This window comes from Onychostruthus taczanowskii, unplaced genomic scaffold (assembly GCF_017590055.1).
Source record: "Onychostruthus taczanowskii isolate IOZ18803 unplaced genomic scaffold, ASM1759005v1 scaffold68, whole genome shotgun sequence".
Lineage (NCBI taxonomy): Eukaryota > Metazoa > Chordata > Aves > Passeriformes > Passeridae > Onychostruthus > Onychostruthus taczanowskii.
In genome coordinates, this window is record NW_024504566.1 from 2,660,495 (window position 1) to 2,677,387 (window position 16,893).

Sequence of the window (16,893 nt, forward strand, 5' to 3'; positions counted from 1 at the left end):
TACACACATCCCCAACCATGTGCTGATTTAACCAAAAAGTGGATACAGTACATGTAGCATCTACATTAACTGGGTTTTAAGTGTTACCACAAACAAGATCCAGACAAGAAATAGGCCTAAGATCCCTTCAAACTGTTTAGACACTGTTATAAAAGCCCAGAAGACTCCATTTCTAACTTACCCCAGTTATAACAGCTAGACTCATTTAAGGAAAAGAAACAATATCAAAATAAAACTATTTTAATGTTTGTCCATGTCCTTAAACATTGGCATGTGCACACCACTTTTTATTTCTAAAACTTCTGCATATAGATATTACCATGGTATGCAATTTCCTTCAAATACTGAAATATACAGTAAATTCTTTTATTTCAATTTCTCTTCAATTTCAATCTCCTCTTCATTTTTAGAAAAAGGTGCAGATCTACTTAAAAAACATACTGAAGAAAACTATCAACCATCAAAACTGTACAGGAAATGGAGAAGGTGAACTAAAAAATGCACAGAGAAATGCATGTGCAGGCTGCTATGTGCTGCTTTTGTGATGTTTGACACTAACCTGTCACAAACTGACTCAAAAGCTTTCATACCAAGCAGGCAGGTCACATATGATAAAAGTTTTTCATGTCTACAGTGATAAATAAGCTCACTTACAGGACGGTGACCCTGGTCAGCTTCTTACTAACTATATTCACCAAGTTCAGACCACTCAAAACAAATCTCCAGGCACTCTGCTTTCTCACAGGGAGAATCAAAAAGGGCAAACCCACAATCAAAGTGACAGCTGAGGTCTTCAGCAGGGGTTTACTGCAGAGGGCCCCTGCAGAGCCCTGAACAGAAGCCCCAGCAGGAGCTACAGGCGTTCCACAGTCCGGCAGCGCGGGCTGGCAGCGGCTGCGATGAGCACACGGCTGGAGCTGCACAGCACCAGCCAGAAACCAGCCCGGCACAAGGCTCCCAAAGGGCTGCAGAGGCACACAGCAAAATTCCCGAGCAGCGGCACACGCTCCTGGAATGGGGATCCTGCACAGGGCTCACGGGCAGCCTCTGCGACCCACCGTCCATCTTTAGAGAAAAATCACTGCACCCAGGGAAATGTTCACAGGAAAATTAGAAAAGGCTGAAAGAACAAACTGACATGTTGTACGGAGTATGGTTACTTCGAGATGAAAGACTGACATTTATTAAGACAGTGGAAAACATAGTTACAAAGCCTAGTATATGTTACTAAAAGTTACTATATGATATTTCACCATTTAAAATAAAAAACTATTACCGCTATTGAGCAAGAAATTTAATATGTTACCTGAACAGGCAAATCACACTGAACACATTGAAACTTTCATCAAAGCTTAGAATATAAGCCCTCGATACAAATTGAGAAGTAAAATGAGCCATTTCAAACATACAGGTATACTAAGAAATCTGCTAATTTCCAATACCTAAGACTTACCTGTAATATGAAACCTTCATTGCCACTGCTCACCACTGCAATGACTGAGACAAGTTAGGTTTAGCTAGACTATGCCCTTAGGTGCTAGCTAGACTATGTCCTTGTAAAATAGATGTTGTTGAAAGACCCTTTTTCGGTTACAGGCCCTGTTTTCCATTCAGTCCTGGTAAAAAACAGGTCAATTACCTTTCAAGAGTTCTGTGCAAAAAAAACTGATGCAAACCATACTTAAAACACATCACTCCAAAATGCATTCTTATAAAACACACATTTGACCACATGATAATGTTATTTGCCCACTGCCTGACTGACAACTGTGTTCTGATACAAGCTTGTTTAACAAAAACCCCTGCTTAGCACTTCATGCTCAGATACAAATCCACTTTGAACCAATTTCTTAAACATAACAAATAACATTTTGGCTAAAGTAGAGAGATTGCAGGATACTGACAAGTAGCTGCCTAAATACTACTTAATGCTACAGGATGGATTTCAGAAGTATATGTATGTTTAAAAAAAAAGTCAGGTTGAGAGTTGGCCAACAGATATTTCTGCAACGTTAGACTATTGATGCATGCTTTTACTGAATTTCAGTAAATAATACCAATCAAAAGACTGAACAGTATATAAAAGAAAACTTAGTGCTGCTCTGGCATCCCTCAAAAGGAAAAAAAACCCAACACAATCTCCTACTGCAAATCATGCACACTAGAGGAAAGTTTCCTGGAAAACATTCTTCCTATATAAAGTCATAGAAACCAAATAGAAGTCTGCTAGCATGCTAAGAGAACTACTCATTACTTTCCATGTATATGCACCTACTGGTTCTTAAGACCCTGGCTTAACACAAAAGCTATTTGTTGGACCTGCTTCATCTTCAGTTAAGTCATCAGTATCACTTGGGATATTACAATAAATTAATGTGGTCAGCAGCATGAGTTAGTGTCCACCAACCCCATGCTCTGATTCCAAATCTAGAACAGATGAAGTTGCACAGGGGGAAGGGGAGAGGGTTTTCTCCTTCAAATGTACCCTGAAATGTTGAATTTTAAACACTAGATTAAAAAAAAACACCCACACTTTCTTTCAGTGAAATAGTTCATCGCATCTCTAAGCTCAGCATCACAAGAAGCACAGTCTAGAAAGCTGAGGAAGGTTGCTTCAGGCTTTGCTTCTGGGAAAGCATGAATGGTAACTTCAGTGTGGTGCCAAGTCTGCACTGGCTGTCCTTCCCCAGAGTCGCACCCCCATGCTGCAGGCTTTCCTTATCTAGCTCACTTCTGCATCTAGCCTTATTACACTTCCTAAGGACCTCTCCTGAAAGACATCTATTGCAAGGAAGATGCCTTCTAGTGCCTTTCTGATTTAGACAGCCTGGGAAGGAAAGAATAGAGTAGATCTCACTGCCCAGACAGGAGGCAGGCTCATGATCTGTTCAGCATAGTTTAACAATCTTCTGTTTTCAAATTGATAGAGCAATTGTGTATGCTCAAAGTCTTTTGAGTAAAGTACCACATTAAACTCACATTATTGAGTCACTGGAGTTGTGGGAATTTCCCTGCCAAACACGGTAACTTCTGAGGTCAGAAGAACTTGACCAGAAGTGAGAGCTTCATGCCAAAAACAAATTAAAACCTGTATTCCCTTTCTCCATCATTAACTTTTCATAAATGATTGCTTTGATTCAAAAAATGTATAACGTCAAGCTTCATAAGGACTTGGTGGGAAAACATGGTTTGGTTTCTAGAAAATAATAAGCACCTACCTTGGCCCCCCACTCCCTTAATTAGATTGCTCTTCCATGCTTCCCCTGCCCAACTTCTTTCCTTTCCTCCCCCAACTCTGCATGTCATTATTACTTCCCTTCCACCACTCTGCTACACATGTGTATGTATTCAGTCACTCATCTGTCTTCATTTCCTGACATCTAGATCAACAGTTCTGCTGCCTCATTGCTGTCTCCTTTAGACCTCCTCTCTTCTTTAAGTTTCTCTGGACAAGTCTGCATCTGGATCTGCATCAGGGCTCTGGATGCTCTGCATCTGAACACAGCAGCTAGGCTGCCTTCCTTTTCACTCATTTACAATTGCTTTTTCATGTTTCCAAGGTGTTTTTCTCCACTGCTCATAACAAACTGGTGCAAAACAGTTACAATTCTCTGTGCTAGTGGCCTACCAACCAGAATTTTGGAAGTACTGTGACACCTCTGGCATCAATAATTCAAAATATTATTGAAATTTCTTTGAGCTAATTTTTTTTTTTTTTTATTCCCAATATCACTGAAATGTATCCAGTCCCTTTGAAAAATCTTTAGAACTGAAACAGTGTTTAAAAACTGCTTTTTAGGAGTGACACTCCAACTATTTCATAATTCCTTTGGTTTTTTGTAGTGTAAGTTATGGAGCTGAGTAAGATTTCTTCAGGGACAATATGGATTAATAATAGATGTGGAGGAAAAGCAGAACTGGTGACTGCACTCACAACCTCCTAAGTCTCACTGGATGCGAAAGTGTTTCTAACCAGCATATTCTGGAATGCTGACATGGCCACATACACTACAGACTTATTTTAAAAAGTAGTTTTTAAAGTTTTTATACTGCTGCTACCAAAATATCTGTTACATTTTAAGCATTTCCTACACAAATTCAGCTCCAAAAGCTCACAAGACATGATCCACAGCACAAGTGGAGTTCTCAGTAGGAACAAATATTAAAAGGGTTCTTAACTGTGGTGGGTGAATTTTTGAGGGGTGTCAGACTGGGAGGTTTCATAGCTTGTGCTAGGACTGCCTAGTACTTTGGACATCAACAGGAGCAGCACCAACCTTCACAGGCAGATGTGCTAGCCAGGGTAAAGTAATATTGAACTTCATTTAGCTTTCTAGTAATCTGCAGTACGAAGCAGCATGCTACATTTCAAATAAGCATGAACCCGAATATGTTCCTGTGCAGGATGGGGGTGGTGGGGGCAAGCCCATCATGTTTCTTGATTCTATCCTGCTTCAAGCCCTTCCAGGCTTTCTGTTCTGTCAACAGATACAATATTCTAGAGCAAAGTACCAGATCTGGAGAAACTTTGCATTACAACCAAGTGTGGTGCTCCAGAAATATTAATATTTGTCTTTTAAGAAGAATCAAGAAGAATGCAGCTTTTGGGAAGGACAAAAATGAAAAATATTTTCTCTTTCCTATAGTTTAAACTCAGCTTGACAGACAGAATTTTTGCTTCTCTTCCTTATGAGGACATAATCTATTCCTTTTCTCTGGCCACTTTCCTTCACTTAATTCTGTTAGTCTCCTGACTGACAACAGATCAAAACACTAAAGGAGGAAGACAAGGCAAATGAAGTAAAAATACAGGGTGTGTATTTTCAGGTTTAAAAAACCAAACAAGGCTAGCAATTAAGAGTATAAAATCCAAGGTACTACATAAGGAATAGAAAAATTAAAGCGAATTGAAATATCTGAAAGTGTACAAGTTTACCTTACTTCTTTCTACTAGAACTTTCTGGATGCTATAGTAAACTAAGCAGGTGAGTTAATCCAGGTGATTTCTTACTCACAGTAAAAAGTAAATATAGTTTGTCTCTTTCTCCGTAAGATCATTTAACAAACAGCCTAGAAATTCTATTATTATACAATACATATATGTGCCTGAATACAAATATACACCTTCAAGTAAATTCAAACCCAGCAACTCTTCAGCAGTAACCGGTGGCTTGTGAGGTTAACACGGTACAAGTTAAAGCAAGGCCAAGTAGTTCAACAATGCCACAAATAATTTTCAATAGCTTTGTATCTTTTCCATCTTCCTCGAAGCTCTGTCAATAGCCTTTACAGAAATTCATCGAATCAGAAGAGGCAACTACTCAGAAAAAAATGCCTTTTTGCCCAAAAATTATACAAAGAAGCTGCAGAAGTTAGGTTCAAATTAAATTGTCTACACCATTTTGAAAGAATGTCTATGCAATCCTCAGTCACTGAACTTGATAATATACTCTTTTGGCTTAGTATAATTAAATTTATTTGTCAAGCATATCTATATCTACATCTATATATGCACATATATATGCATATATTCCTGATTTAAACGCAATTACAGTCCTTTAAACAAGAAACTGGGCTAATTATATCAGGTTTTTGTAATGCAGTCTTCCAGAAGTAGTCATAAGGGGTTAACATGACCTGTATTAATAACACAATTATTTTTAAGCTATCAATAAATAATTTTTCCTTTAAACAGTGTTAATTTAATTTAGATATTTAATTTAATGTTAATTTAGATATTTCAATTGACTGTTGTCAGACATTCTGATTGTACATCTTCTAAAAAACTGGGATGATAGAATAAATGAAGTATATATTGATACTTCCTGAGAGGCAACAGCTTGATAAGAACACTACTTATAGTTTATAGTTCTGTCATGTAGCCCCATAGGGTACCTTACTGAGAAGCTGAAGAAGCTGTCAGAAAGCTTGTACATGTGTGCATGCAGATGTGTTTACACAAATATAAAACATGCCTGTCAGAGAACTGTAAAGTAAAATAAATTTCAAAACCAGAAAATCACTTTTAAAAACAAATATTCCCTTATGGGTATATTCCAATACACCAGACATACTTTAATCATTGCATGATAAAACCTGTGCTTTGCTCAGACTGAGTAACAGAAAAGTTAGAGCTGCAGACATTTGCAGACTGGGACAAGCTACTCAGAGCATATATCCAAGTTCTTACATTCAAAAGGAGAACATTAAAATGCCAGATGTACAGTGTTGTCTTTATTTAACCTTAACTTTCAGGTGACTTGTGAAATTGCCTGTGAAAATAAGGACTATCCTGTATTTCTGTGCTTTGAAAGAATGCAAGTTATACATTGTGACAACACAATTTAATTATCTATATTCTAATCAGATATGCCTTTAAGGATAACGAAATTTCTACTGCATATAAAAATAAATATTGTATGATGGCAGTTTCAGGCAACTAACACAATTGTGTTGGATATTAAAATTAGACATTAGAATTTAAAGTTAAATCTGAAGATATTAATAATTTTCTCCTCAATCACTCAGTAATTTGACATAATTATATTCAGTTATTAAACAGAAAAAAACCGCAATAACTGTTTTTATTATGGGATAATTTTAGAAGAAAAAAGGAAACATTTGCCATAATTAATTGTACAGGGGAATGAACAGGACAGGCACTGCCTCTGAAAAAACAGTTTGGTTTTCTTATTTCGGAGATTGAATTTTTTACAATTCAGAGGCCTGCACTTTGTTTCAGTCACATAAACAGATCTAGGATTCTTAAGATACAGTATTTTCAAAGTGCACTAACGATAACCATATAAAGCTATTTCACGGAACATAAAAGGGAACACAGGAAGTATGAAGTTGTGGTTTTGGAAAGAAATGTTGGAGGACTAAAAGTGCAACAAAAAAGTAACAGTAGGTTCTTGAAGATAAACAAGAAAATAAACAATAGCTAGGGGGACCAGCCCATGGAAGGCTCTGACTGAAGCTGTTGTTGATATTACTACACAGATCCACTAAGTTTGACTAAAGTAGTTGAAGCCAAAAGGAGTCACTCCACTGATATCAGCTGCCTTTATTCAGGCTGCTACATGCAATCCTTCTGATTCCTCATCCTCTCATCTAGGCTGAGAATCCTCCCCATTTCACTGAACACTACCATCTCCCCTTCTCCCATTTCTCTATGAATCTGTGTCTGTTCCCTCCCTCTAGAGGTGTTTTCTTTTAACCAGTGACATCTATGCCTGCCTCAAACCAATAAAATTTCTAGCGTCTCTACACTCTTGTTAAGGGCAGTAGCAAAGTCCATTGAGTATATGAATGCTAATGGGAAGGCAGTGGATTGAGAAGCTCAGGAACTCTAGAACCATAAGTGTATATGCAAGCAGTGAGAGACACACCTAAAACAAAAGAGAAATCATTTACTTTTGCTTATTTAAGCTATGCAGGAGTATGAAGCTTTTTTGTGCACATTATCTACATCCCAAACATAAGGCACAGTGAAGCACAGGTCACTGTTTTATTATCTAGTGTTTAGGTCTCACAGCTAGTCAGGATATCAGCTAACAGAACATTTCAAAAGCAAAGTCTACCCTCACAGAGCCTGCCATTACTGGATTTAAATATTTACTATGCTTCGAACTAGTAGTACTTTAATGGGTTTTTTTCTGGTGTATGTGTGACAATGTTGACAGGAGTTTCTATCAGTTCAGGATAGTAAGTACAGAGACTAAGACATTATCAGATCATGTTTACCAAACGTTTGGAAGCAAGAACTCTCCCAAACCTTTCCTTTTCTTCAAATACTTAATATTTTCCTTTGGGAAAGAAGCATGTCTTTTATCTTAATAAGTTCTGTTTGCTTCTGCAGCATGAGTCACACTCTTCAATTATTTTCAGTTGATTGTATAATTTTTACTGAGGTTTGGTTGGTCTTTATTCAAGTTTGGTTTGTTTAGTAAGAATATCAGCTTACCTTCTGGTGAAGTACCTGGCTTTTCAGAAAACACAGAGCTTATTTTACTCTTCTTGCTGCTGTTGCTGTTGACAGACAAGGTGGACTGAATTTTTCTGTGCATTTTTTCTGAAACAGGAGACGAAAGCTTTCTGTTGTCTGCAGGCATATGCTTGACCCCATTGTGAATTCCACTTCCATTACTCAGGCCCACATGCCCATTTTGGATTTTGCCACTTTCTTCCTCACTCCTTTCCAGTGCTGAAGCATTTGGCTGAGGCAAACGTTGAGGTTGTGCTTAAAGTACAAGAAAGAAAGGATAAATTGAAATTGTGAATTGATAACTGAACACTTTAGGCTAGACTGGGAATGCAACTTTCCTTGCTCTTATTGATCTAAAGGCAGACTGATGAGTTAACATTCCCACATCAAGACAATAAAGCAAAAAATATCTCTAGATTAAAAATAATTATTAGCTATTCAAAAAGTACATCGTGTCTGCTGAAACCTAGATTGTCCATTTGACAATGCAAGGAAAGGCTTGCAAAGGTCTATGAACTACACAGAGAGAATAATGCCAACAATTTGAAGAAAGGGAAAAAGTCAAGATTGGGAAGGAATATAGCAAAACTGAGATAAACCTGTATTGATGTAATCAAATTAATAATGTGTGAAATACACCCAAATGTGAGAAAAAGTGTAGGAATAAACACACAGACCACAGTAATGGGCTAAGATGCAGGCTGGCCAACTTGCTAGCCTTCAGAAAATAACTTGAGTGACGTGGTAGGGGTCCCCTGACACTCAGCCACCCAGTATATTATAGAAGAACAGCAATATCAAGGTAACTAGCAAGATTGAGCTTAAATTCATAGAGCTTGTGGATTACTGAGAAGTACAAAACCAATCAAGATCCAGTTCTGCGAAGAGGTAACCAGAAGGAACCACAGCTGTGGTTCCACAAGCACCACAGAGCTGTGGCAAGCCAGAGTCCCCCCCACTTCTGCATTTTTCAATTCAGAATCACAATTTTAGATATGGCTATAGTGGGCCAGTTAGGGATTTAATGAAAACATTAAAATGGTCAAAGGAATAAAAAGAAAAACCCTGTCAAGGCAAGAATATGCAGTGACCTGGCGAAGTCTCCAAGAGTACATGCTATAAGCTCATCCTAATGAGTAAGTATGAAACTAGGACATTTTGTGTTGAGCTAATGTATCATCAAGGAGAATATTTGTAATAACATGGAAAAGGGATTTCCTATGTATTCTTTAGTCTGTAACTAAAGAAAATATGCATAACTTTTTTACGTAATGCTTTGTAATTAAAAAAAAAGTGATTTCAATGTAACAAATTCTTATTTAGAAAAAAAAATCAGATTTCATGGGGGAAAACTAATTAAACTGTAAACACAGTAACACAACAAGATTTCACAATTGAAAAGCATCAGCCTGATAATCTCTCCTAATCAAAACACCACTGCATCATGCTTGGAAATAAAGTTTCAAGACAGTCCAATCTTCACCTATTTAAAAATGTTATGCTAAAGAAGTAGTCCAGATTCTGTTAGATACCCAATGGACGAGGAATTAGTACCAGAAGTAAGGAAAAACAATGCTGCAGTTCATTCTCTTTTCAGATGATTCATATCCATTTTCTGATGATTTCACAGTATCAAGGTAAAAATACATAGAGATAATTACAGGTAGCTTGTTCTAAAAGAAACTACTCCACTGATCACTTCAGGTACAAGTTAAGAAATTTTCCAACAAACGCTACTGGGACAAACAGATCAACATGGTCTCTAAAAAGGATTCAGTTCTAAATTTGCATACAAACCCCCAGTGCTTTCCTTTTATCCAGAACACTAACACCATTCTCAGATTGCTTTCTCCACAATCATAAACTTTTCCAGATTAAACTTCATGCAAATCTTAAACTTTATGTTCTTATGTCACGCTCACAGGTGACAAAGAATTCTTTTTCATAATAGTTTAAATATGAACTGCTTCATGCCTTTCTTGCCACTTGATATTTTAGTCACTGCCACTAACGTTTTCAGAAGATAGCCTTGACTGCCCACATTTATCTAGGTCAGAGTAACCCTACTTGAACCTACTTGATCAAAGTGATTATTTTCTGTTGCAGGAAAGAAAAAGAGGGCTGGGGCAAACATTCATGTTTTAGACTCCCCGAAGACAATACAGGGAATACAAAGATCAAAGATCATTCCCTTCCATAACTGCTCAGAAACCTCCAAGCCAACAAAACAGAAGCACATTATCTGAGACCTGAAGAAGTAACTGTTACCCAAAGGTTTTTTCATTGACAACTCTGAAACTGCTTCAATTTTACATTAGTGTTTGTAAAATCTATGAACAGAAGCATAAGCAAGGCACTTTCTTCACTTTGGAATTCAATTTGTGCTATTGATGCCTTGAGAGGCTACCTAGAACAGAGGCTAGACAGTGTTAAAAGAATAAAGTAGGTGTTTATTAAAAGGCCTTCAAAGGATACACCTTGGGCAGTACAAGAGCCTGGCTGAGGATACACCCAAGATGGACCCTGGGTCACACCTTTTCACACTTTTATAAGTTTTGGTCCATTTACATACTGGGGTTAATTGTCCAATTACAGCTTCAGGCTATGAAGTCCCATCCTCCCAGATTGCTCTCCTCAATTTCCTGTTGTTTATACTTTTTGGGCCTGAAGCTGCAATGGTGTCCCAGGCTGGAAAAGGTTTTGTCTAACTAAACTGTGAGGAGAACTTGCTAACACTTTATATGAGGTTCAGAGTTATACACCCATGCAGTACAGAATCTGGAAAATATCAAAGCTAAAACTTCAGGCATCACTATATATTTGGTCAACATTTCCAAACTCTCATAAAGGTCCCAAACCAAATTTTTAGGGAATTTTCCCCTATTTGAATAAATATTATTAAAAGTATACTACCAGGAACCCTTTGTGTAGATTCTCCTTCCATGTATGTGCAAAATAGTCAAAAATCTTTGCCAATATCAGAAATGAAAATTTACTCTCTAAAATTCAGTGTTTATGTCTACAGCACCCCATGTTTTATCTTCATTATCCCCCTTAAATGCAAATTTTGTAATTAAAGAACAGTGTTTTTCACATTTCATGTAATGTTTCCTCACCCTTCATTGCCTATGATTCCCTGCTGTGGAGTAGTGCAGTTGTACCAATGAACTAGAATTGCTGGGGAGCAGTTAACCCTTCCTCAATAAACAAAAGCAATAGACTTTTCTAAAAATTCTCTGTGTCTGAATGTCAGTTTATAAAACTGACATCTATGACCTTTTTCTAAGCCAGTTAAATTGGTGGTGGCAGCTTACAAATTGTTTGTATATTTTTGGGGCTTTGCTACAATACAGTAACTTGACAAAATATCCAAAATTCATTCTTTAAAATCAGTCGTGTTTCTGTCAATTTGTGAATAAATGGAAAGTCTTGGAAATCTGAACAGTTATAGTTTTTTGCTTTTATTATTATTTTTTAATGGTTTAGGGACTTTTCTATGGTGTTTTGTTTTGTTTTGTTTTTTTTTAATTTTAATTTTTTATTAAGTAATCCTGTTCCCAAAGTACTCTTACTTGTGTCTTTTAGCATTAACATACAACTTTTTAGCTGACTGGCTTTACAGTATTCACATGTGATATGCAGGTCAAATCAAAATGGAATAAAACCCCAAATGGATTAGTTATCTCAATTTAAATTTATTTTAACTTTATTGATAATTTTGCACTAGGGAGACTTGAATCTTATGGTTAAAACACACTTGAAACCAATTAGGAACCATATGACCGCATTCTAGCAAAAAGAACAAAAGCAATTGACAGTTCCGAGATTAAACCACAACCACTTAGTTTAAAGCAGAAATATTTTTACCTTATTTTTTAAAGTTTGTGTATATCTTAAAAAAAAAAAAAAGAAAAAAAAAAAAGGTGTAATATGGAGAACGACACAATGCTTCTTAAAACACAGTGATACCCAGGGACTCTCACTCTCTCTTTAATGATCCACTGCTCTCATTCAGCTGTCTTTCTTTTTTCAAATCTTTACATATGTGACAGCTCTCAAAAGTAGACCATAGACCATCTGGCATTTTCCGAGGTGTAACTTGTGCAAATTCAGCTCTACTGGGAACACAATGCTATCTTCTGCCTGCGTTATAAAAGATACAATAGAATGTAGAACTTATGAGTTGTTTTGAATTATTCATTTTTTGCCTGTATATTCAAGAAATTTTACAAACTCTGCATTTTGTACTACATAATCACATGCGTTAAAGGTACAAAGAAACTTTTTGACACCTCTTTTCTACAGAAAGATGGCATTTTGTTTGATATGTGAACATTCAGCGCCTGTTATATCATTCTAAACAGGCCGTGTGCTGCTACAAAAGATCCCATTTTACACTCTATGTATGAGCAAAAATGTTATTCTTGATATTCACTAACTAATGCAATACACATCAAAATTTCAAATGTGTGTTGGATGAACATTCAGCATCATCAAATCAGGATGGTACTGGTCACTTACTCTATGTTAAAGATTTAAGAAAAAAATAATTCCTCAGACAACATAGAAAAATTGTCATTTCAAACATCTACAATGAGTAGTTTCAAAGTGTCCTAAGAAATACCATGCTTTTCAGGTTAATATGTTTTTAATCTTTAGCAAAACCAGTAGATTTAAGTCAATATTTTATACAGTGCTAACACTAGTGGATTTTCAATAAGAATGATAAATATTAGATTAATGATTCAATAGACTGAATCTTTTTTGATAGAAAACTAACAGATAATATAGGTAGTAATAACTGCACATGAATCTGCTGCCTTGGAAAAGCAATAAAAAGGCAATATATTGCTATAGCATATAATCTATTAGTGTGTTTCACATTTCCTTGTCATCAGTTTTCTTGCAAAGTGGGCCTTAACACAGTAACTTCTGCTGTTATTTAACTGACTTTGCACAATAATTTAATTGTGAGGTTACTATCTGGTGAATTCAGGTAGTAAACATTTGTTATGGTTTTTGATGTGCATGAAGTAACCATGCACATTCTCCTTCAGACTGTAAAATTAACCCTTAGCACATTTTAAAGGAATATGCACATAGATATGCACCCTGACTGCACACTGATTTGCACCTTGCAAAGTCCCAGCTGTTTTTAAAAGAAAAATTCTGATGCATGCATTTAACAGGAAAATGTATGTCAACAGAGGGAAACTCCCAACCAAAAGAAGACAGTCTAAGCTATCATTAGGGATTTTATACAAAACACAAAAACAAACATACACTGAATGCAGACTCCTCTGAGTCAAAGTGAATCAAAACAAAACATCAGGCAGGAGAAAAGAATTCAGACAGTTAATTAGTACCTTAATCACATCAAAACCAATTCCAAGGCAGCTGATACCGACACCCATGGAGTTTGCTAGTCTGGCCAAGGAAAGTGATGGAAAAAAAACTTTCCAGTTTACAGCCTGAGTTATCTGACTACACACCCAGAGAGGGAAGAACAATTTTCTTCTTTATGTATGACCCAATAGTTTATGATAACAAGTCAGGCCACAGTAACAGTATTTTTGCAGGTGGATGTGGGAAGAATAAAATGCACAACTCCTGGTTGTAAAAACTGTAATGGTGTTTTCAAATATTGAGAAAATATTGTTTCACTTGACAGTATTCTTAACACTTCTCTCTTCCCAAAACAGTTGCAACTCCAATAAGAAGATGAGCTTTTTTGGAAATACCGAGGTCCTGATCAGTTCCACTAACACTGGAAGTCAAGATTTACACATTAATTTGAGCTGGAAGAAGTGTTTGGTCTCGGTGGACACTGCTTCTACTCCCCCTGCATGAATCACATGGAACAGACCATATGTAAGGCAGGTAAAATCAGGCCTCTGGTTTTTATCAGTGCTTCTTCATAACACTGATTTAAGCTTAAGGGGGAAAATAAAGCAGATGACTGTCAAGAGTTGCACAGTTAAACCAGGGGTTGCCTGAATTCTATTCAGAATAAAGTTAAGGTGATTCTAAATTACTTCTGGAGAAAACATAAATTATTTAGATATAAAAGGCAACATTTCCCACTGACAAAAGGAAAAAATCTTAACTTTTCAAAAATATTACATATTGTATGTTATTGGCTCAATTAGCATAAAATTTTACTGAAAGTGGGAGAACTCAAGTATCTCAATCCTTCTCCATCCCCAGTTTCTAACTAAATCCTGACTAGTCTCTAATATGATCTTCAAACTACATCAATAGTTTTCTCTGTCTAGCTATCCAGAATATTAACATTCAGATTACAAGACGTACCTCTGAGTCAACCTGTGAAGTGGCTTTTGTCAGCAATTATTTTTGAATATTTTCTGGGACATAAATAGCATATACTGCAGCTACCATATCACAGAAGGCATACATTAACTAAATAACAAGGTACCATCAAGGCACCATCTATCTTTTAAAATCATTTTTTTACACTGAATTTTTTATACCATGCTGACTTTACAAGGAAAACAAAGTATCAACTAACAGCATCAACCACCTTTTTAGAATTCCTTCTTGTAAGACGTGAGGACATCTTCAAAATGAATACAATATAATATTATGAAACAGGATGTCCTTTGTAATGAAAATACTGTAGTAAAATTGCTGGTACGAGTTTTACAGGACCCACACTGAGAACACTTTGTTAGAATACATCTGAGAGCACATCCAGGGAACACCTGGTATAACAGAAACAAGGCTAGCAGGGGACAAAGGGAAAAGACATTTTATCCTGTCAGCTTTCACTTGGTGAAGGGTGGACAAGAATGGCAAACGTGTGCATGTGTGTCTATGGGTTGAGATGCAACACAAGTGCACAAGGCAGTGCCCACAGTACTCTTATTTCTGTGCAAAGACACCTGCAGTGCCTTCCTTTGGAATCACTGCAGGACTTTACACACTGTTTGAAGGGTTGCAGGAATTGTACAAAGATGTCTTTGACATACCCAGAGAGATGCAGTTACCACAGGGAAGCATGAAAAGGGCTCGTAGCCAGGGTTTACAAAGTTGATAAGCATTCCAACTGACAATATGGGGTGACTTCCTCTATTTACAAATCCTACCTCCTTCCTGATGTGATTTTGCAAAATGAACAAATGCCCAATGATTTTCTTTAATGACTGCAACAGCAAATTTTAAATCTTTGCTAAACTGAGTAAATCCCCTAACATTTTTAGTTACCTATCTTGTAACAATTATCTCAGAATCAAAATACCCTTTGGCTTCTAATTACCATTAGATTGTCAGTAAATTATTCTTCTTTATCAAACACACATCTTGGTGTCATTAGCAATGTTTTTTCTGAGACTGCCAATATTGTCACCTGTGATAAACTTTGCAGATGATCTGGGAGTTTTTGGTAGATCACAATGTAATTAGAAATAAAGAGAATTCACATAATGTACTGATTGTTAAACTACACCTACATAAAGCTGAATATAGTTCTTACTGTAGCATAGTTTGTCACTTCTTGAAAACAAACAACAGGAACTCACCACAAAATACAAGCCAAACACAAACTAGGGCTTTATAGGTAACAGACACCCATACACCTGGGGAATAAATCCCTACATAATGTTGCATTCAAAAGTGGGAAATTTTACCTCAAACTTTCTACTTGCAACATTTCTGTAACCATTTTTCTTCTCAAGCATTCTTCTAGGACAGGAAAAGAATTGTACCATATTTGCTCTTATGTTTTCATAGCATCACAACTATGTACTACAGTGGTAACAGTTGCACAGATGTGGAATGGCAGATTTACTCCTGGTCAGCATTCCAACACTCTTAGGGCATATTTATGGAGTTTAATAGATTCATTAGTTACTACTGGACCTAGTTTGTTGTTTGGTTGTTAGCTATTGCAGCTAGTTTGTGGGTTGGATTTTGGGTTTTTTTAATTTAAGTTTTTTTTCTCTTTTAAGGTGAGATGTTTAGTTATTTTGTCCTGTGTTTTCTACAGAGGTAATTTATTAAGAGGCATCTTCATCTACTTGGGGGCTTTTTTGTTTGATTGGTTGTTGTTACATCTTCCTTTATAAAGCACAGTGGCTTGTAAAACATTGGATCTCAGAAGTGAATAATCAGTGCATTAAGAATCAGAAAATTAGCTTTTTGCTAATTCTTAAAGTAATAAAATAGATCTATTTCTTTAACACAAATAATCAGCAATTTCCTAAATGTGAAGACAGGCTCTGAAATGATAAAGGGCACTAGGAGTGCAATACAATCCATCTCACTGAGGAACAGAATGCTTTGCTTCTGGAGCTCCAATTTTAAAAGAAAGTTTATCAACCACTAAAGGTAATCCAAGCTATTGGCATGACATTATAGCAGTTATGCTATTTGTATCTGCTACAACATACAGTAATACCACTGCATAAAGACACACTGGAATTTGACACATTAAGTCTCAAATATTTGAAATAGTTTTGATGCCCCCTCACCATTGTGTTATTTGCTCCCAAATAAAGTAAAAAACATCAAAGAGAAGCTACAAACAACAGGATATCACTTGCTGGGTTTTGCCTCATAAACGGCACAGCAGGATGCACCAGACAGGAGAGATAACCTCAATGTCATTAACAGCCTCAACCTGAGCAAGTGCACAAACAGGTCCTCTTGCCTCCAGCACCTCCTGCTCCCTTTCTCAAAACCCCTGCAACCACTGACAAACTAGACACCACAGGAAAAAATGCAGGATGGTGAGGCAACAGCTTCTCAGCCAAGCCCATCCAGCATTCACCTCTGAGTGAGAAGATATTCTGAGGTCAGGTTTATTTTCCACTGACCATATATACCAAGTGTCTACATGTCAAGATTACAGTGGTCAGCTAAACTCAAACAAAAAAAAAAAATGTATA

General features: G+C 36.6%; 1 protein-coding gene across 1 annotated transcript in view; it reads right to left on the reverse strand.

The window, feature by feature from the left end:
* The window catches only part of MDFIC (MyoD family inhibitor domain containing), a 50,542-nt gene that overhangs the window by 8,060 nt on the left and 25,589 nt on the right, over positions 1-16,893 (reverse strand). The window contains exon 4 of the mRNA XM_041421012.1: positions 7,967-8,242. Coding sequence (XP_041276946.1) covers positions 7,967-8,242 — 276 coding nt within the window. The remainder of the gene's footprint in view (positions 1-7,966; positions 8,243-16,893) is intronic.